Below are 23513 nucleotides of genomic sequence, written 5' to 3' on the forward strand. Positions count from 1 at the left end.
TTCCATACAATTACGCGTACAATCCAAACTTAAAATTTCCGTGCAATTGAGCTTACAGTACAAATTGTATGCCTATTTTTCTCACAACTTTATGGGTTGATTGCCCTCTGCTGTTAGCGCTCCATATAATAAACATAAGCTTCAGTAATTATTATAGCAGAAAGCAATGGATATATGAAGCCAAGCACTGTATTTTTTTGTTTCTGATTTTTTTTAAATAACATCGATCGTTTTCGATCATTTTTACTAGGGACGGGCACGAGTCGAGCTGAAGCTCGACTCGACTCGAATTCGAGTCGAGTTTCAAGCCGTGTGAAAGGTAGTTTTCTCGAATCGAGTTTCGAGCCGAGTTACTGTTTTTGAGATCGAGTTTCGAGTCGAGTCGAGTTTGATACATGGCTCGCTCGTTTAGCTCGTTTTAGCTCGATTTGAAATCATGGCCTGATTAAACTGGAAAGCGAAAGCCATGAGAAATGTAAGCCGTACTGTGGAATACTTTTAGTGTTCCTCACGAGAGGGGACACTGCTTGCATCTCATTTCGTCTCGATAACGAGACCACAATAGATATTTTTTTAATAAAAGGACAGCCTCAAATGTCGTGAGCACCAATATATGTATATACTGTAGTTTTTACCACCAAGGATGATGATGTCAACGGGCTCGGCTCGGTTCAACTGAGCAAACAGCTCGAGCCGGCTCGGTTGGGATGAGCCATCGGCTCGGCTCAATTGAGCCGATGGCCTAAGCCGACTCGTTTGGGATGAGCCACCGAATCAGTTCGGTTCGGCTCAGGTGAGCCATCGGGTTTTGCCGTCACGGTTAGGTGAGGTGTTGACTCGGCTCATTTTTCGGTTCGGCTCGATAGTAGATGAGCTGTGAGCCGAGCCACCCGATCCGTTGACAATTCTAAACCCGGGCAGAGCACCGCGGTGATTCAGATAACTGCTAACTCCAGAACAGAAAAATAACAGGGTTGCCGGGGTATTCTAAGGCCTATACATGATGTGTCTCGTGTAACCCCTCTTTAATCAAATTGATGTGGGTATCAACTTATCTCCTGATATACACCTTTATGCTATAGGTGTGTTGAAACAGCTCTCACATTATGAATACTCGTAATTAATTAATTAATACGTAAAATTTACCATATTTTCCAATATTTTATCATATATATATCTCGAATAACCCCTCCAACCATAATTATCAACATTAAATCTCCTTGTCTTTATATATGTGACTGTGTATAGTTGTGTTGAAATGGCTCCCATTATGAATGATTAATAAAAGGGATAATTCAAAATTGATCACTTTTCTGAATATCTTATCATAGACTATATGGAGAAATTACTAATTTTTCACTATTAACATATTGCTTTATTACTCTGTTTTTCTGTTAGTATCAATCATTATAAAAAAATTTAGTGACAAAAGAAATCATACTTAACTTTAAATTATCTTCATAATACTCTTTCGTAATATTCCTATATTGTCTTTAGCTTTATAGTTTTCCTATGATATTTTTAAATTCCTCATATTTATAATTTCTTGCGAGAAGAATAATCGTCATCTAGTTTCTACATATTATTATTATTATTATTATTATTATTATTATTATTATTATTATTATTATTATTATTACCAATATTATAAAAAGCCTATTCCGGATAACAATATTGTTATTTATTTAATATGGGCAGCTCGTGGAAACATAATTGTATGCCACATTTTCTGACTTTCGAGTAAGTATGAAAAGAAAGTTCATCATGACATTTGGATGCACGGCAACAAAGTTATTGCGTTTCAACTGTCAGTGTGTTGTGTACATCGGTCGGAAAATGAGTTTCAAACAACGAGCTGCAATTGAGTTTTGTGTTAAACTGGGTAAAACTTTTAGTGAAACGCACCAAATGCTACAAAATGCATATGGTGATGAGTGTCTATCCCGTACGCAAGTTTACGAGTGGTTCAGGCGATTCAAATCGGGTAGAGAGACGCTGGATGATGACGAAAGATCAGGCCGTTTCAGAACCGGATTATCGGAAGAAAACATCGAAAAAGTGCGTGAATTCATCAAACATAACAAAAAATCGTCACAGACAGTCACTGGAGAGTTTTACTTGGGCGTCATGAAGCGTTTGCTGGCAAGAATTCGTCGTATTCGGCCCGAATATCGCGAAATCGGCAGTTGGACTCTTTTGGACGATAATGCACCATCACATCGTTCGCGGCTTGTAACTGAATTTTTGGTCAAAAATCACATTATTCGGTTGCATCATCCGCCCTATTCACCAGATCTCGCTCCGTGCGATTTCTATCTGTTCCCGAAACTGCATTTGGCGATGAAAGGAAAGTGGCACGCATCGATTGATGCCATTGAGAAGGCGACGACCGCCGTCCTAAAGACCATTCCAATAAAGGACATGGAGAAGTCGTTTGACAACTTGTTGGAGCGTGCAAATATGTGTATCGATGCAGAAGGGGAATACATTGATTAATAAAAATGATTTGTTCCAAAATGTACATTGCTTTTTTAAAAAGTTCGGTTTCTTTTGAATGGAGGGTGTATATATCGCAGAAAACTGCTGATCGCATTTAACTGATGGCTGTTTCTTACCGTATTTACCATACACACTACAATGATCTGGTGGGCAAACAGCATGTGCGTGGGCTCTGTAGGTGTTCTATTTCCTCCCACTTTCTTCATTCCACCATTCCATTCATTTCTCATCACCAGCCTTTTAGCCTAGCCGGCATAACCGTGGGACGTAAAATTCAACAATTTCATTTCTTCTATATAATGACCAAGGGGCTCAGTGTTAGAGCACTTACCTCTGGTGCACGGGGTCCCTGGATTCGATCCCCGCCCAAGTAAGTTGGTGGTGGAGAATATCATGTCCCTGGGTTTTTAAGGGGTACTCCGTTTGCTTCCACATTCTCATTCCACCAAATCTATCATCGTTCATTTACCTTATCATAGTCTCCCTTAGCCTAAAGGGCATAATCATGGGACGTTAAACTGAGATTTTTCTATGATGATCAGCATTAAAACCGGAAGTACTTCATTTCTTCCATTTCCGCCTTTAGTTGAGAGATGGAATATATTCTTGGGACACTTAATTGATTACAGAAGACCACTTCTCACTATGTATTACGGTTTTTATTCTATAGCAATTAACGTGGGTGATATATGATGCCACTTCCGGTTTGAATACGGAGTTACGGAGAGAAGATAGTACCTAGTCTTAGGACGCTAAATCGATTTCATAAACTGCTTCTCGCTATCAATTATTGATTTTGCTATATATAGAACCTTCTTGAAACCGGAAGTTGTAGTGGGCTTTCTACCATTTCTGGTTCTAGTACAGGGTTGAGGACAAAAAAATAAAGAATATTATTGGAACGCTTACTCAATTTCAGAAAACTGTTTCTAAGTATTACTATTTTTACACAATAGCGATTACAGTTAAAACCGGAAGTTCTTGATTTTCTGCCACTTTCGTCGCTTTTCATAGAGATATTAGTGTGAAGACAAAAAATATTCTTGGGAAGCATAATTGATTGCAGAGGACCGTCTATCACTATCTGTTACCATTTTTACCCTATAACTATAAATATTAAAACCGGAAATGCTTGATTTCTACCACTTCCGGTTTTAGTAGAGAGGTTATAGAGTGGATTTGGAATATGTTCTGGGGACGCCTAATTGATTACAAAAACTCGCTAATCTATCACGTTTTTTACTGTACGGTTATCAACGTTAAGAAAGGAAGTGGTTGCTATCTGCTACTTCCGGTTTGAATACGGGGTTAAGAGAAAAGATGGTAGATATTCTTAAAATACTAAATCGATTCCAGAAAAACATGTGCTGAAGTATCTTAACTATGCTACAAATAGCTATTTCCATAATAAAAGTACTATTTTTGTACTTTAAATTTCCTTTCGAAAAAGTGAATTTTCCTATTTCTTCGTTACTCTCTAACACTACCAGTGCCCTTACAATGAATGCGCTACAGTAGAAAGCAAAAAATGTTTGAGCAGATGGCCATATTAAAAAAAAGAAAAAACATTTCTTTTTCAAAAGCCAATCTCTACGCAGACGGTGTAATATTTTTCGTCCTTCTGAAGTTTTCCTTACAAGATTATGAATTTATTTATTTATTGAACAAATTCCCAGATACAGCATAACTTTGCCATTTTACACACGGACATGCTAACAAAAGAAAAAAAAAACAAGACAACAATAACAGCAACATAGAAAAAAAGAGTGTAAAAGTAAAACTATTCCGTCAAAGCTCGTTTAATTGCTCTTTCAAACACTGGGTAGCTCGAAAAAATGTCCACATCAGTTGTTACTTGATTGTAACAGTTTGGTATTCTATAAAAAAGAGACCTCTGTATAACAGCCAACCTAGGACGGGCAAGATGGAATAGGTGGGTATTCCGGGTGATGCGGGAAGGGACACGTAAGGATAGTTCCTGAAGTAATATTTCCGATCTTAAGCTTCCATTAACTATTTTATGTAGATATTTCAGGTCAGAGATAATTCTGCGTACTTCAGGAGTCTGAATATTAAGATGTCGCAAGAGCTCCTTCTTAGATAATATTCGAAGTGCAGAAACACGAAAACGGACTATAGCGATGAAGAAATTGAGAACAGAATCAAGTCTGGAGAGATGTGTAGGTGCTGCCATGGCCCATATGGGAGAGCAGTATTCGATCTTGGGCGCTATTAAAGTCTTATAAAAAGTTGCTAATGAAGAAACAGTGCGTAGTTCGGTGAATCGATAAAGAAGTCCCAACATGCGCATTGAATTCTTTAGTATTGAGGAGATGTGGTCAGAGAGGGTGAGTTTTGAATCAAAGATGACACCAAGATCGTTATGACTAGCAGAATGTGTGATAGGGGAATCGTTGATATGGTATGTGGAGGGGACAGGAGACTTTTTCAAAGTAATAGTAATACTGTCACATTTCTTACTGTTGAGTTTCAAGTGCCACATTTCACACCAGTCTACAACATAATTTATGTCTTCCTGTAGAGCAATTATGTCATGGAGACACGATATTTCTCTGTATAACTTACAATCGTCAGCAAAAAGCAGAAGGCCACTAGGTTGAGCTGATAAGTGCGTGTAGAGATTATCCATATACAGGACAAACAGCAGAGGCCCAAGTACACTCCCCTGAGGCACCCCTGAGATCACGGGTTGGGGGTTAGAAGTCGCCCCTGAAAGAACAACTCTCTGTTTACGGTCCTTCAAGTAGCTTGTGATTAGAGAGAGAAATTTTCCATGTACATTAAATCTATTGGAGAGTTTATGAAGAAGATGAATGTGACTGACAGAATCAAAGGCCTTCGAGAGATCAAAGTAGATAACATCTAATTGAGTATTGTTATTTATACATTTGACTGCACAGGAAAGAAGAGTACTTAAGTTTGAGAGACTTGAGCTTTTCGGTAGAAAGCCGTGCTGAGAACTAAGGATGTAAGGTGAGGTGAATTTAAGTAGCCTGTCTTTGATTATTTTTTCGCAGATAATTGATATTACAGAAAGAAGAGATATTGGCCTATAGGAGGATACATGATCTTTAAGTCCTGATTTGTATATTGGGGTCACGTGAGCTAGTTTCCAACTGGTGGGATAATACCCTTCCTTGAAGCATCTATTGAATAAGATAGATAGAGGAACCGCAATAACTGAAGCAGTTTTGTTGAGAAAGAGAGGACTAATTTTATCAGGTCCAAGTGATCTATGTGGAGATAACGATAGCAAGAGAGCCAGAACTTCGCCCGGGGTGGTAGAGAGAATAAATAAGGTGTCCGAACAGATGGGGTGGAGAGGGGGGAGATGGGTTGTAGAGGGAAGGGAAGTAAATGTTTTGCAGAAGTAGTTATTGAAGAGGTCAGGTCTTTGATCATCACTCGCTACAGTATTTTCATCTTGAACTGTTGCCGGTATGCCCGGAGATTTTGTTCTAGATTTAATTACAGACCAAAAGACTTTAGGGTTGCTAACAGTAAAATCACCAATTGAGTCCGTGTATTCAAAATATTTACGCCGCTGTACCTTCTTGGCAAGACTTCTAATTCTAGCAAAGTTTTTGTATGTGTAGTCACTCGGATGTGATTTCCATAGAGTCCAGGCAAGCTTTTTGTTTTTAAGAATTTCACGAAGTTCATTGTCGTACCAGACCGGAAACCTGTTCGATTTTGATGCTTTCACCGGCACAAAGTCCTTTATGGCTGAGTGGACAACAGATGTAAATAAGTCCACAGCGTCGTCAACAGTTCCTACCTCTAACAAACACCAAGGAAATAGTTCAATAGACCGGCAGATGTCACCCCAGGGTCTTTCTTCCAAAGAAGTTGTGACCTACTTTTGAGGGGCTGGTTTGTAGTAGTGGAGGGGAGGAAATCGAAAGAAACATCCAAGGAATCGTGATCCGAAGGAAAAAGATTTCTGCATGGGACAACACAACGAGGTTCTAAGTTAGAGAGAATATAGTCAAGATTGCTATTATTGCGGGTATTATGCATATTATGTTGACCTAGACCAAGTCCACGAATAAAATTGTCCATGAAATAACTGTCGTTTCCATCTTTAGCGACGCCATGCTTGCTGTCCTGCCACGTGATGGAAAGGTTGAAATCACCCAATAGGATGACGTCACCTTGTGACAACGCACGTATAATATAATAATACGAGTTGAAAAGAAAGTATTCCTCAGTCATATTAATATTGATCCGCTGCAAGACTGCTGGAACCTTGTAGCTGTTCCATTTTTACCGGCGTTCACAAAGTGCCCTGCAACAGCCAAACAAGGTAAGCAATGTCAACTAAGTGGTTCCTTCAGTTGGAAGAAGAAATCGAAGTCACAGGAGCTCATATGTGGGGATTTTCAAGGATCTCATTCCCAACGTAAGAATAAGCCACCCACAAGAACAATAATGTAACAGTGGGCATTGTTATGAAACACAATAGGCAGATGTGATCGAAACTGCGCCCTTTCCTCCGCAAAGCAGGACGAAGACGATATTTTAAGGCTCACTGATAGTACGTGATATTCAATTTCTTGCTTAGAGAAAACCCATGATGGAATACGCCACTATCGGTATCGTTTTCAGAGTCACAGGTTCTTCACAGATTTTTCCAGGGTTGGAGAACGATGTAAAACGCCATTCACTGAACCATCTTTTCAATTCTGGCTCCTACGATCTCTCCTAGATTTCGTTTATGGTGACGGTTTAAGGTCTAGAAACATATGTCCTTCCATATTGTATTGTGCCACATTATCCATTGTTAGAGTGTAACATGTCACTTTTTGAATTTCTATAAAGTGATGCGATACACAACGCAATGTGATTTTGCGTTACCTAGCACGTGGTGCAACACTATTGTTTGCGTTCCTCCTGCCTCCATGGTTCACTTCCTCCCGTTCAGTGTCTATTCAGCGCCAGAAAGGACTGAATCAACTCCATCTACTGCGCATCACGAACAAGATGCTATGTACGTGATGAATCCTCCACTTTCTCACGTCCTTGTCAGAATGCTGCTACTCAATTAGCCACCACCCGATATGGCAAGACTTCATTGCCACAGACTTCCGAGAGACCGGTATAACATTACCTATCATTTCTGCCAAGGACCACATCCATCTTTATCCATGTACGCTCCTACAACTTCCAGAAGAGAGCTTTAGAGCAGTTCAGTTTCACACCAATATATCACAGCTGCGACTGCCGTCTGTATCCACATACTACATAAGTGACAGTGCGATGAATAACTCTGCCTTTCCATTATGTGTGGTAAGAACAGCAGTTCTCCTAACTTATTGATATACACTGGTCCGACAGTTTTACCACAACTCTCTTCGCAGCCGTCGTATCATCTATTACAGCGAAGACAAACCTGATAGAAAGGTGGATGTTTCACAACTTTTGGGAAATCATTTCACAATAAAGAAAATATGTTCAGCTTATCTAGATTCATCATTGGCACATATATAGAAAATAAGCAAATTTAAAATGAATGAAAAAAAAAGAAGAAACTTCCTTGATTACCTATTTTCATGTGACCAAGATTGTCTTTCTTTAAACAAGTGATCGACCAACCGTCGATCGCGAGCTACTAGTAGCCCGCGAGGACATTTTCAGTAGATCGCGTTAATGCTACTGTTGGCTAACCTTCACTCCTCCACTGAGCTGACACAAATGACACTTGGCGCTGACAACAACAACTGCTTGTTTCTCCCGCACAACTGCCATTGTCAGGCTCATCTAACAGTTGATTGTATACACGTGAGGTTGTGTACGTTGTTTTTCGTGTGTATATTAGACATTTGCTAAACGTTATGTTTTTCGTGTGTATATTAGACATTTGCTAAACGTTATGTTTTTCGTGTATATATTAGACATTTGCTAAACGTTATGTTTTTCGTGTGTATATTAGATATTTGCTAAACGTTATGTTTTTCGTGTGTATATTAGACATTTACTAAACGTTATGTTTTTCATGTGTATATTAGACATTTGCTAAACGTTATGTTTTTCGTGTGTATATTAGACATTTGCTAAACGTTATGTTTTTCGTGTGTATATTAGATATTTGCTAACTTGGAGAGTTTGATTTTATATTTACTACAAATGTAAGTTTATAGGCAATAAACGAATATAAGGCTTAAAAAAAAAAGTTGGTAGTTGTTTTGGTTGGTAGCTCTCAGTAAGATTTAAAAACGGTACGGTAACTTACAAGCTTCAGAGGTTTGGCGACGACTCCTTTAAATAAATATCAAATGTAGAAATGGAAAACAACTCGATTAAAAAATTAAAAAGCTACTAATATTGTGCAGCTAAAAAAGATCCTTCAATTGGTAAATATTTCATTTTCTCTTTTTAACGCTACAAAATCATGTAAAGTTTCATATTTATGCGTCTTCCTGTATAATTGAATATTAACATTAACAATAGCTAGAATTAACATTTCGTTTATTTAAATAGAAGCAAAATTATCTTATACAGACATACTATTAACAAGTTAGATGAATACTTCAAAAGTATTGTAGTTTCCAAATTGTTTTACAAGATGACATCTGGATACACTTATCCTCCATACTAACTTAAATATACTTTTACATTGGTATTCATATTTTACAAAATAACACTGTAATACTTTTTTACAAAAAAAAAAAAAATCAATAATTAGAACATGTGACTTATTTCCCATAATGTAACATAAATACGTTAGTTGTACATAATCACCCTTCATCTAATTTTTTTTCGAAAAAAGTCTAGAAATTCACCACTAATTCGTCTTCGTCATGAATAAAATAGGTCTGTTAAAAAAAAAGCAGAATAAAAAATGAGACTTGTATTTTAGAGAATTACCCTGATACCATCAAATGATAATTCAGTGTAGCTGACACGCGCGGACAGCAATTAACTGGAGCAAAATAAAAACAGGAGATAATACTTCTGAATATTCCAGCGTACTTTGTCCAGAGAGTTTTGTGCACAGCAGAAACTTAAATACGAACAACAGAACCAGAAATATAAAGCTCCATGATGCACGAAGCAACGCCACCTTGTACAACCCTTCCAGATACATGCGAATAAACACAATCACACAAAAATACGTATTAAGTCCATCTGCAATGAATAATGGTGAGAATACTACCCACCATGACATACGATACACTTCCTCACAGTGTATGGTTAACAGAACAGTGAAACATGTTATACATAGAAGGTTGATCCACAGTTCAAACACTGTCAGTCCAAGCCATTGGACCAGCTCTTCCAAGGAGAAAAACATTGTCAACTCACTCGTCGATTATGACTCACCAGAGTTCTTTCATCCACAATTTTAAGGACATTGGGTAATTCTACTTTTGTGCTCCTATTAAGGCCGTTCGGTAGACTTTAATATGGACAGCTGAATTGTGCCGAGTCTGCGTTTCATGCTCTAACTGGTCATGTTGAGGTTCCAAGTCGTCTGAAATCAAAGAAAATATAACTTTTTAATATATTATTATTATTATTATTAACGGTGTAAAACATTTTAAAACGCTGACAAGTGTAAATGACAAAACATGCATTCAAAGGGCATTAGATAGCATTTATAAATGGGCATGTAATAACGGTATGAGTATAAATAGCAGCAAATACAAACATGTAACATACACAAAGAAAATTCAGTACTTGGTAACAAAATATAGTATAAATAGTAAACCTATATTTGGTCTAGGAATTAATTCGTGCGATTTTTAATCAAAAATTGAAGCTTTATTTCAAAAACAAAATACATAAATACGTTAACAAAAATATTGTCCATCGCTAGCCACTACTTTCTTCCATCTTTCAGGCAATTTACGGATTCCGTGTCGAAGGAATTCCTCATCTTTTGAAGTAATCCAATCAGAGATCCATTTTTTGATATTTCCTGAAGAAATGATCCGCTGTCCAATCACATCGTTATTCATGCAATCGAACAAGTAGTAGTCAGACGGAGCAATGTCTGGTGAATACGACGGGTGGGGTAGCACTTCCCATCCGACATTTTCCAAATAGATTTTGACCGGTTTTGCGACATGTGGTCAGGGTTTGAAAAAACCCGGGTATTTTTGAAAAAACCCAACCCACCTGGGCCCATATGGGTTTTTTCGGGTATTTTCGGGTTTAATTGGGTTTTTTCGAAATATTTCAATGTCTTTGGGGTAAAATTCTTAAAATATGATTTACATTTCAAGATTGTCATTGTCACAAATTACAACAACTTTCTATTCACTGCTGTTTTGAAAAATGGCCGCCATTTTGAAATTTTACATTGGATCGTCGCCAAAATGAATACAGCTAATTTAGAGTCTCTCGTGCTTCTACTCTGAGCGTTTCAACTTTAAAAACCGAAAATTGCGCTTTAGTGTGGATATCCGCTATTTTTCTTTTTTTTTTTTAAAAAAAAAAAGGCCACCATTTTGAAATTTTACGTCGGTAGGTTGCCAAAATCTATACAGGATGTCTCGTGCTTGTAACCTAAAAATTTCAACTTAAAAGACCGAAAGTTGTACCCTGAGTAGTGTGAGTGTTACTGGCGGACAAACGAATAAATGTAGATCGAGTCATCCCAGAAGCCTCAGTGACGTTTGCCAAATATGAATACAAAATATATTAATTTAAAACAGACATAATTGATATTTTATAAAATAAAGGTTTCAAAATGTCTTTTATGAAATAAATACTTTTCAACGTAAAATAAAAGGTTTTATTGCTGAAGTTCACTTTCGAAACTGTGTTCAATTACGGGAATTTTCCGAGCACTTGTTGCAAGATGGTTTTTCTCCGAAAATTAAGTTAAAACAATTAACAAAGATATAATATATATTTTATAAAGTAAACTAGCTTTTGGCTAGCTAGGGGTCCGTCCCCAGATTCCCGCCTTTGCTCAGCCTACGGCTCTCGCATCCTTATGTATTACCCTTTGCATTAGCAGTGAATTTCGTGCATTTGCTCTTTATATTTCCTGAATTTGAGCTGTTGGGGGCTCTGCCCCCACACCCTTGCATCCCTTAAATCCGCAATTCTACGGAATTTCAAGTTTCTTTTCGTATTTCAACTATTTACAAAATAAGATTTTGTATCCCAAGAAAACGTCCCCATGAGAATTCCTTCATCCCTCTTTAGGCCCCTTAAAAATTAAAAATATTCACTTTTGGCAATTTTTCTGTTCGTTAGTCCCGGAAGGCTACAATCATGCAAAATTTCATTCTAATCTTGCCAGAAGTGATTAAACATTTTGGGATGCAGAAAATGTCCCATATAAATATAACATGGGAAAGATTTTTCAGTTCTCCATAAAACCACACTAAAGTTGGAATTTTAATTTTAATTTTATTATTATTATTATTATTATTATTATTATTATTATTTTATTTATTTGTTTTAGAGATTTACTTGGGGAACTCTAACGAAAACGTACAAGTATACCGAATTTCAAGTTTGTATTCCAATGCCAGCCCATTTAAATAGCATGGACGATTTCTCCATCTCCCCTTTAGACCCCCTAAAAATTAAAAATATCCACTTTTGGCAATATTTCTGTCGGTTAGTCCGGGAAAGCTACAATCATGCCAAATTTCAACTTTCTGTGTCAACCGGAAGTACCCCTTTGATTTATGTCAGTTCATGTAGTTTTATACATAGTTAAGGTGTTTCAAAATGTCTTAAATGAAATTAAATGTCTTCCAGCGTACAATAAACAGTTTTATTGTTGAAGTGCTCACTTCCAATGCTTTGTACGTTCAATTGTGGGAATTTCACGAGCACTTATTTCACGACGAATTTTTCCCAAAAATGCAGCTTGCTTTACTGTACATAGAAACTCCACTAGTACGAAGTTTGAATTCAGTACTTGAAATAGCAAGCGTTACGTAGTCTTCGGAACTCCGAGCATTAAGCTTCTTAAATTTGGCAAGAATTTTTACACTATTGTTGGTGTTGACTCTACAGCATGCTTATTTGGAGAGTAGCAACAAATGACGGAACTAAACTATTGTTGTTGGAAAATCAAATTTTACTGAAGAATATTTGTTACCATCAAAGGTTAGAAATAATACTAATAGTTTTACTAGTGTATTTACATATTGACTGGTAGTACCGGCACCTATGGCCTTAAACCCGTCAACGTATAAGGGATAACGTCTCTCGGCGTCGCCGAGCCGGCGAGCACACCTTTCAGGGAAAATATTTTTTAAAATATAAAATTGTATATTTTACTTCAAATAGATATAAGCATAATCCATACATAAATTTGTTCTTTAAGATAAGTTTCTTTTTTTTTTTTTTTTTTTAATCCATTCAGTGCATTCAGAACTTTATAAAGGTCTTATATTGAATGTTGTATATCTTAACATGAAAGCATCTAATTCGCCTAAGGAAAGCCAAAAATCTCACAAAATTAACTTTTAGTGTGATCACCATAGCTGTACCGATAATATACTAACAAAAAGCTCAAAAACCCAGGTGGGTTTTAAAGTGGGTTTTTTCAGGTGGGTCCAACCCGAAAAAACCCACCGGGTTTTTTGGGGCTGGACCCACTTGGGCAAACCCTGCATGTGGTCGAGCGTTATCATGTTGAAAAATAAGTTTATTATGTCTGTTATTTCATTCTGGTCGCTTTCGGGCCAGAGCTTGCTTCAAACGCATTAATTATTGTCGATAACGTTGTCCATTAATAGTTTCACCAGGTTTCAGAAGTTCATAGTACACCACACCTTTCGTATCCCACCATATACACAGCATAACCTTTGCACAGTGAATATCTCGTTTCGGTTGTGATGAACCTGGTTCACCTGGCTTCACTCAGGCCTTTTTTCGTTTAGGATTCTCGTAATGAATCCACTTCGCACCACCAGTAACAATTCGATGCAAAAATCCCTTTCTTTTCTGTCTTTGAAGCAGCAATTCGAAAACGGTTTTTCTTCTTTTAACGTCTCTTTCTTTCAATTCATGTGGAACCCAATGTGACATCTTTTGAATCTTCCCCATGGCTTTGAGGCATTTGGAAACTGTTGTTTGCTCAACTCCTAATGCTTCTGCAAATTCGTTCTGCACGAATCCTGATCGAGCAATGCTCTCAATTCTTTTTTTTGTGTGTGTGTGTGTGTGGGGGGGGGGGGCTGTCCAGGTTGCTCTTGGTCTTCCCAGCCGAAATCACAACTTTTAAACCGTGCAAACCACTTCTGACACGTTCACTCAGCTAGAGCATGGTCACCATACACTTCCATTAAAATACGATGACTTTCGGTAGCACTTTTCTTCATGTTAAAGTAATGAAGAAGAACTCCCCGCAAAAACACTTTACCACGCACAAAATGCGCCATTTTCAGTTGAATAAAAAATGTTGTTTCCGCTTCAACTAACTGACATATACTAAACAAGATGCTCAATGACAGCAGTTTTCAACGCATGTTTGGATCAACGAAACTATGGGACAATAAGCTAGTTACGCCATCTCTTGTAAAACCGCACGAACTACTTCCTAGACCAAATAGAAAAGGTAGAATCTGTCAGGGACCTTGGAGTAATTTTTGATCAACAACAACACATTCAATCTCCATGTAAATGATGTTATCAAACATGCAAACATCGCAACAGGAAATTTACCTAGAAACTGGTTGAATTGCAAGAACGTGTATGGGACTATATAAAACTCTTATCAGACCCAAACTTAAATTCGCAAATGCGCTTTGGTCAAACATTAGCAAAACAAATAATGATAAAATAGAAAGGGTCCAAAAAAAGGTTTATAAAATATGTATATTTTCATTCATTTGTACCGATACTATTGACTACGAGAGATTATTAGAGGCTTTTAATCTAGATCTTTTATCTCAAAGAGAACAACAAGTCTTAAGCTTTTTAGAGTTCATTCTAGAAAATAAATTAAACAGTGAGTACCTTTTAAATAATATCTCATATAGAGAACAACTTACAAAGTAAGGAAAGCAAATTTATTGTGTAAGAACGGAGATTATTAGAGGCTTTTAATCTAGATCTTTTATCTCAAAGAGAACAACAAGTCTTAAGCTTTTTAGAGTTCATTCTAGAAAATAAATTAAACAGTGAGTACCTTTTAAATAATATCTCATATAGAGAACAACTTACTAAGTAAGGAAAGCAAATTTATTGTGTAAGAACGGTACAAAGAAGTCTGTATTATGCATCTAATTTACTATGTTTAATAACAGAAGACAGGACTCTTAGAAATTCGGGTTGTCTTAGGTTTTTAGTACTTTTATAATGTTTATCCTGGTATAACAACAATTTATACATTAATTTCTTTTATAAATAGTTATATTTATATTTTGTTATCAGACAATCTAATAATTAAGATTAGGGCTATTTAAGTGGTTTTACTTTCTTATATCTTACTTTATACGACTCAGTTTTAAACTATAAGATATTACAATTATACTCTTATAACTGAATTTTAAGCCTTTAAATTGTATTATGTACAAATATTAAACAACCCTGTACAGTGCTGTACTTGGCTAACGCTGTTCTTAGCACTTTAAATATGTTATTAAATTAAATTATTATAGTTAGCTTAGTAAACTTAATTATAATGATTGTTAAAGCTAGTATTATCAGATAAATAATAATAATTAAAATTTTCCATTATATTGTAAAATTTGTTTGTAGGCAGAGGTAGGTTTAATAAAATCAAGGTTTGGAATTGACTCTTACTACCGGTTAATTTATAAAATGTTCTGTAACAACAGTATTTACAGAAAATACTATATAACACTTTCTTTAATTTGTAAGGTAGAAGTTAGGTAGTGCTTGACCGTACGGTTGTGAACAGGATCTCTATAGAGCCCCGAAGCAGGCTAGACAGAGTGGTGTAGGAAACTCCAAAGCAAGCAGTGAAGGGGATAAAAGTTACAGAGCCCCAAAACAGGCTAAGCAACTAAGGTAGGAATCCCAACAGAGGCTAAGCAGGAGGAAAGGAATAGACAAGAGTTTCGAAATCGATGGAGGCTTTGGGGATAGGTTACTCCTAATGCTCCGAAGCAAGCAGTGAAGGGGATAAAAGTTACAGAGCCCCAAAACAGGCTAAGCAACTGAGGTAGGAATCCCAAAAGAGGCTAAGCAGGAGGAAAGGAATAGCCAAGAGTTTCGAAGTAGACTAGAGGCTTTGGGAGTAGGTTACTCCTAATGCTCCAAGGCAAGCAGTAGGAGGGGCACTAGAGAACTGATACCGGTCCGCTGGTTGCTGTCCACTTTATAGTTATCCAGAGCAGCGGTGGTGATGTTGCTGTCATCATGTGATTTGTAGGAGGTGCTGGAGGTCCGTTGTCTGCCACCCGTAGTAATCCCACGTGGTGTGTAGTGAATCCATGTGGTGATGTTTACAAACAAGAGTATACGGCATTGTTTGTATACAGAAACACGTGGTGCATTACAATATGTAAGTTCTCTACTTAATTTATCGCGAATGCCACCGACAGGGCACGACTGCTCAGTGCTAGAGCGCTCACCTTTGGTGTTAGAGAAGTCTAAGTTGATCCCCGGTCACATGAGTTTGTAGTGGACAACACTGTATCTGTGTTTTTTGTCTGGGTTCTCCGTTTTCTCCCACATTCTCATTCCACCAATTCTTTCATAATCATTCACTTTTATAAATAAACCCTCTACTTTAACCAAAAGAGCATAGCCATGGAACGTTAAAGATTTTTAAAAATAGCATCTTCTGTGTTAAGGGCATACAGAGGTACCTTTCTGCCATTTTCAATGTCGTAAAATATTCAAATACGCGCAAAATAGCCATTTAACCTTAAGGTTATTTGTTACCCTAAATTTAAATCCAGTTGTTTTTTTTTTTTTTTTTTTTTTTTTTTTAAGTCAGGCTTGTAACCAGAATTTTGCCGAATACCATATATTTCTGGGATACAATCTCAAGTAATTGGAACCGAATTAACAGCAGCCTTGAGGCAAGAAAATTTCAAAGCATTGATTCGTAAAAGGTAAGATTTAAATATACTGGCGTGCAATCCCATTGGGCTGGTTTTACTTATTTGCGAAAACTGAGTTTTCCACAATCCTGGTAACAGGTAAGCACATTGTTTACTATAAAATTTGCTATAAAAAAATGCGTACTTATTCACGAAATACTTATTCACAAGTTGGTTTAAAGTCTGTGCTTATTCCTTCAGTTCTCTTTAAGTCGCAAATTTGTTGGGGTCTCTTAATTTATGCTTACGCTTTTTTGTAATTGAATCTGCAATTGCAACTGGCAAGTTGGTGCAATCCCTACACAAGTTCTTATCCATTTCATTTCATTTCTCGTGGCCGCGCGTAGTGTAGCCGCAAACGCTCTCGTCTTTGGTGCAAGCGGTCCCGGGTTTGATTCCCGGTGGTGGCACTCGATTGAAAAAGTGTAATAACTTTTTAATGTCAACTATCCTGAATGAAGTTTTCCTGGGATTTTCTCATTAATGGCTGTCCACACAATTTGCCCAAAGGCCAAAAAAAAATCCCTGTCTTTCCATGACCAAAGTTCCAGATTTCCCTGCCCATTGAATTATTTAAAAATAAGAAAAAGGAAAGAAACCCCAGTCTCCAGCTTCCCTGTAACTGGCCTTGTGCTCTCTTTACTTCTGTTTCTTTCTTTCTACAATTTTCTTTCATCCAAAAGAATGTAAATTTACAAACATATGCATTAGGCCGATATTACACTTACTATGTCACAAATTCAATAACTGAACAATGGACCTAAATCGATTTTTCCCTGACTTTCTCTGACCGCAATTTTCCTGACTTTCCCTGACACATTTTTACTTCCCTGACTTTCCCTGACCGCCATTTCCCTGACTTTCCCTGATACATTTTTACTTCCCTGACTTTCCAGAATGTGGACACCCTGCATTCCCATCAAACAAATGCCGGTATGATAACAATGATCGCAGGCCGCTTCCTTCCTTCCCCATTGCTTTCTTCCTCTCCAATCCCCCCCCCCCTTCGGTAGTATGATCGCTGAGGGACGTCAAGACTCATACGTGACGGGCTATCATGGTCATAATTGCCGAACATCTAGAAATCCCATTCATTTTCTCTTTGGAAAGCGTTTGGACCTCCGCTGTAGACTATATTTGTCGGTGCAATTCCTTAGCGTATATCGAGTTTAGTATTCATGTGTATTCTAACAGCCAGGAGGTTGGATTCCAGTGGCACAAAATATTCAATGTTGACTGAATACTATAAGGCTATTGAGGAGCTGCTTGAAGTAAGATACGGACTTCAAAGCAAGAAACAACGGCGTTGGTAGTAGATATGGTGGCCACGAATCAGCCAACTAAAACTAGTCTACATATCCATTACACTTTATGAGCTGTAAACCCACAGAACACAGTTTAAATTAGTCACGTATCCTGTTCCCTGAATTTACTTTTATCTTACCTAAGATTTTCTGAGTCGAAACGCTGGCTGTCCTCATGATATGAATAACATACAACAAATAAATAAAATAAAGGTCCAATGAGTATCGAAATTGCGCCGTTTGCTATTTCCTTTTTGATAACTTTAGACGTTTTCATGTAATTCCATAACATAGTAATACATTTCACCATCGATTTACTATAGAACCAGGTAAGCAATAGCACAATTTCACTGGTTGCGTAGTAACAATCTACTATTATACAAAGCCATGGAACCAGAAATATACAGAAAATACCTTGGACATAACCCTTCAGTATGGTTAGTTAAAAAGAACGGGAAAAATAATAATTAATCATTTTGCTCTAATAATTCCTTATTTATTCACCGAATAATAAACGACAACAAGCTCACAGACAAATTAATTTACACACTTTTTATTTCTAAATTATTAAAACGGCTACTAACAAAATATGCAAACACTTTCCATTTACTACACTTTTGAAAATAAATCCGAAATTGGAATGCATCCTTTCCACTGATATAACAAGATATTGATTATTTTAATTTCAATAAGTATTCTCGATTCTGTGTTGTTTGATGTCTTCTATGTTTTCGTACGGTGAGCATAACAGCATTCCAATTACGTACAGCTCGGTGACTTAGTAAATGTACTTTGGGTACAATTGCTTTATTTACCGTTTCATAACTTTTTTTCCTGCACGCGCTGCAGACATTCCTAGGCGCGTGTGAGATTCTATATTTAGTTAAGCATTACTATCACTGCATGTGCTTCAGGCTAAAATATCATTTTGTATTAAAAAAAAAAGAAGTTTAATATATGCAATGAATATACATATTTTTTTTTTTTTTTTTCAAAATTGAATACGGATGATGGAGTGCATGTTATATGAGGTGACTAGTATCAAAACCCGCCAAATCCATTTTTTTTAAACCGAAATTGAGTTATATATCGTTTGTTATATGATTGATCTACAGGAATTCCATGGAAACAGAATTTTGTTTAAAAGCTTAATAATATTTCATACTAAAAAAAAAAATAGTTCAAATATGGGACTTTGTACGGGTGTATATGGAGCTTCACTGCACGTTTTGCGAGATTACTCGAAACTAAGCGAAATGGATGTGGCGGGTTTTGATACTAGGCACCTCATATTCCAGTAACTACGATAATAAGATTTTATTTAAAGTTTATCTTCAGTTCTTCAATACCACTTTATTTCAAACTGCTTAAATAACTGGAATAACGTCAAGTTATACATGTGAAACCTAAAGACGACCTGCAACTGGACTGGGAACTGAATCCAAAGCCTTACCATGGTCGGTGAGCTAACCATTACAATGCCCAGTCCCCTCCCAGACTAGTGACACGTTTTCACTCCTGAAATCGGTGTTCAGTTCTTTACACTACATGCACTATATCACAACTTATGTGCTGAGACAAACAATAAATTCATACATATAGCGAATATGGAGTAAAGAAAGAAAAACAATCCTGGTTTCCTCCACTCTCCAGTCCAACCTTCGAAGGTGTTCATTAACCTAGACACTGACTGGTGCAGACAAATACACAAAACTTTATACATAAATTTAAAAAGTTACGTCATGTGAATCGCTGGGCACCAAATGACTGGTCTGGGGTCGGACTGGATAGTACACGTCTGGTGCTTGGGGTCCCGGGTTCGATCCCAGCCCCCGCCAAGTGAACTTTGTGGTGGACAAACACCGTGTGCGTGGATTTTCTCGGGGTTCTGCCGTTTCCTCCCACTTTCTTCATTCCACCATTTCATTCCTTATTCATTATCACCGTCTCCTTTAGCCTAACCGGCATAACCGTGGGACGTAAAACTTAAAGATTTCATTTCCTTTTTTGGATAGTACACGGTTGACAGAATCACGGAGGCCCAAATTCGATTCTCGGTCCCTTTTCTTTTTTTTTTTTTTTTTTTTTAATCGAAAGATCCAACGTATTTCAATCAAAAATTTTCTTGCACCAGGGTGTCTACTAAAATTCCAAAATGAAATTTCGTGATTTTTTCGTGACCTTTTCTTTACCAAATCATAAAATTTCCTAATATTTTCAAGAGCGAATTTGGGTGCGAATTAGACCGAATTTTCATCCATGCGATTAAAACATACTTTGCTTGCGATTTGGTAGCGTCTAAAGCCTACCATAGACATTTTTGGTGGTGAACTTTGACATTTTATAGAACAAAATTTTTCAATCTGTACTTACATTTGAACAGTTAAAAAAAAAAATCGTGACCCAAAAGCTAAATTTCGTGACTTTCATAACTATTTTCTGATTTCGTGACCTTCGTGACCGATAGACACCCTGTGTACACCTTATATCTGGAAAACTACACACAGTGTAGCCAAACCCAACCTATCACTTAACTCACTATGATATGCTTATTTCATAGAAAATACGAAACCTCGATTTAGGGGCCGTTCAAAAATTTTGTGGCCCTTGATCCAAAAACTAATTATTGGCCAAGATCGCAATCTTTTGATGCATTTTTTTTGGACCATTCCTAAAATTCTTGTTAATTCAACCTTATAGACAATATGGTGTGACTTTGTTTCTGTTTATTTTTGACTTTCCAACGTTACAACCATGTTTTGTTTAGTTCAATTGCTGATTTCCTTCTAGACAAGACAAGAATCTACAGTTTACCGGAATTCGAGCTACAACAACTTCCATCAGGCATTGATTCCAAGTCTGACGTATAATAGCCGAGAACCTTAAGGGTTGAGCAATGAGCAGGAAGGTATATTTTGTAGGTAGCTGAAACTACGTATTGCTCAAAGCCAGTAACAATGTCATAAATGTTTAAATAGACTATTCCAATATGATTAACAGGAGTACAACTATCCTAACGTGTACTTGATACAAGGGAACAAAGAAAAGCTACACAAAACCGAAACTGACAAGTCATTCAGAATTATGGATAGAAATGAAAACGTTGTAAGAATAAATGTAGTAGCCTGATACATTTAAAACACAGAAGAGATTGAAACAAAGAGGAATTCATGTCTACTGTTATTCATACCATTCATATATAATATAATGAAAGAATATAATAATAAATTTTGATCATAAACAAGTAACAGTCCCCCGTGTACACCACGTGAAGAAGTTTGGTTAGTATGGCGCGACATTTTCTCAGTTAACATTGGAAACGAACTGGTAGTCTATTTCTACCATTTCCGGTTTTAGTAGAGAGATTAGATTGAAGATTAAATATATTCTCTGGATAAATTAATTGACTACAAAAAATGGCTTCTCGCTATCTATTACCACTTTTACTCAATAGTGATCAACGTTAAAACCGGAAGTGGTTAATTACGACCAATTTTTGTTGAATATAAGGTTAGGAGAGAATCGGTATCTATCCTTAGAACGCTAAATCAATTCAAAAAACTCTTTTCCTTACATCTTTTACCATTTCTGCTCTACGTACATCAATATTGAAACCGGAAGTTCTAGATTTCTTTCACTTCCGGTTTTAGTATAGAGTTAAGGATGGAGATTAAATGTATTATTAGGATGCTTAATCGATCGCATAAAACCACTTATCACTGTATATTACCATTTTTGCAATATAGTGATCAAGTTAAAACCCAAAATGGTTAATTTCTACCATTTTTGGCCTGAATATCACATCGATTCAACGAATTAGACTCCTAAATTTACGTTCTACATCCTGGCCAAAACTAATGTTGATCCATCAAGTACTTCTAAAGGTTTTCTTGTCTCCCGGACGACGGACGGACTTACAGATCGACAGGGTAAATACATAAATCAAACTTCTTAAAAACAAGGATTGAATATTGCTATCTGCTTCCGGTATATTTACGAGGTGGTATTAAAAAGTTTCAAGACTAATTCTGTAACACAACAGATGGCAGCACAAAACTTCGCACACTGGCACAGGAAGAACCGATCTTCATAAGTCAGTGTGCCAGGAGGCATCGTCTTGTGTATAGTCGAGACGTTCTATTGGTCCCCAACCGGCTTCCTTTGTACTCAAGCAGAAAATTTACCCTAACCGCCCTCATAAATAACACTGCAAATAAACCATAAACGGCACATGTTAGGTCTCGAAGTAATACGTTGTTGCCATCGTTAAACTTTTATTATCGATGGATACATTATATAATAATAATAATAATAATAATAATAATAATAATAATAATAATAATAATAATAATAATAATAATAAAACAATCATTAAAGGAATTCAGTATGATAGTATGGACAGGGGCGGTCAAGGACGGCTTTCTGGGAGCGGCAAAGAAAGATTGTACTTTTTTCTCATCAGGCTTTTGCGGCACTGCCTTGCGGGGGGGGGGGGGGGAAGGACAGGGGCGAACTACTTAACATGTTTGGTTCGTACAAGCGTTATCGTTATGGAAGTTACACAATATTAACAATATGGTATATTTAAGAGTAATATAAGCACATATCATGAAACTAAATTGATTTCTTTTTTCTCTTCATTACAACGAATTCAAATTAAATGAAATATTTCAGTTTAACGTCCACAATTATGCCCTTCAAGCTAAAGGAGACGGAAGGAGGAGGATGCAATGAAAACAAAAGTAACGAAAAAACTAGATAAATCTGTCTTTCTGCGAAGACTACTGAATAATCAGTAAGCAAGAGGGTGAAAATTGCAACATCGCTTTCTTTTTCAGCAGGTCAACTGGAAGGCCACCCTCAACTGGAAGGACAAGTTGAATTATCCCTCCCATGTAACAAAGAAACACGCGGTTTCCTTCAATTGTGTTCCGCTTCCTTTGTAGCCGCCTGGGGATGGTTCGAGCGATTTTACTATACATCAGGAGCTGTGCAGCTGTTGCTATTCTGACCGCGTGTGTTACCACGTCTGTGATTTCATCATAGACAGCAAGTTAGAACGAGCGAACGTGAAATTCTATGTGAATAGCAGGCTGCTTCATAACGACAATGCACCCTGTCACCTGCTGTCCTGACATGTGAGTTTCTCATCAGAAACAAGATGATCGCATTCGGCACCCACTCTACTCGCCAGATTTGGTTCCTGCAAACTTCGCCATTTTCCCGAAATTGAAAATGTAGCTCAAAGGACGCCATTTGAACACAACTGCAGAGATCTAGCGCGAATCGCAGAAAATGCTTACACGCTTCTAGAAGAAGATTTCCAGGACACAATCCACCAGTGGCAGAAACGCTGGGAGCATTGTATTGCTGTACAAGGTGACTATTTTGAAGGTGATAGTCTGTAAACATAAATAAATAAAATAATTTCTTCTAAACAGAACTAGTCTCTCAAATTTTTTTGATACCACCTTGTACAAACACTCACATATTTGCATTATACAGTACCATTGGAGGTTCAGTTTTAAAAAACGTACAGATAATGCCAAATATAAGGACTGATATTCTTATGAACAAAAGGTTTAAAAATAAACCCAGAAAAGAAAGTACTAAAGTGACCACCGGAACAAAAAAAAATGAAGGCGCGGATAAAGATGATGAATTATAGGATAGAAATAGTTGAAAATGTGTCTGTGCA

The 23513-nt window shown here is 37.0% G+C and overlaps 2 protein-coding genes across 2 annotated transcripts in view; both read right to left on the reverse strand.

Annotated features, from left to right (window-relative positions):
• Positions 1-8971: 8971 nt before the first annotated feature.
• LOC145668985 (transmembrane protein 203-like) lies at positions 8972-9814 on the reverse strand. The gene has a single exon (XM_081737292.1). The coding sequence runs from the start codon at positions 9812-9814 to the stop codon at positions 9410-9412; it is 405 nt and encodes a 134-aa protein (XP_081593418.1). The 3' UTR covers positions 8972-9409.
• Rpp20 (ribonuclease P protein subunit p20) overlaps positions 9715-23513 on the reverse strand; it is a 46993-nt gene continuing 33194 nt past the window's right edge. The window contains exon 4 of the mRNA XM_081737291.1: positions 9715-9994. Coding sequence (XP_081593417.1) covers positions 9885-9994 — 110 coding nt within the window. The 3' untranslated portion in view covers positions 9715-9884. The remainder of the gene's footprint in view (positions 9995-23513) is intronic.

Source organism: Thermobia domestica, chromosome 13 (assembly GCF_964235325.1).
Source record: "Thermobia domestica chromosome 13, izTheDome1.hap1.1, whole genome shotgun sequence".
NCBI classification, from domain to species: domain Eukaryota; kingdom Metazoa; phylum Arthropoda; class Insecta; order Zygentoma; family Lepismatidae; genus Thermobia; species Thermobia domestica.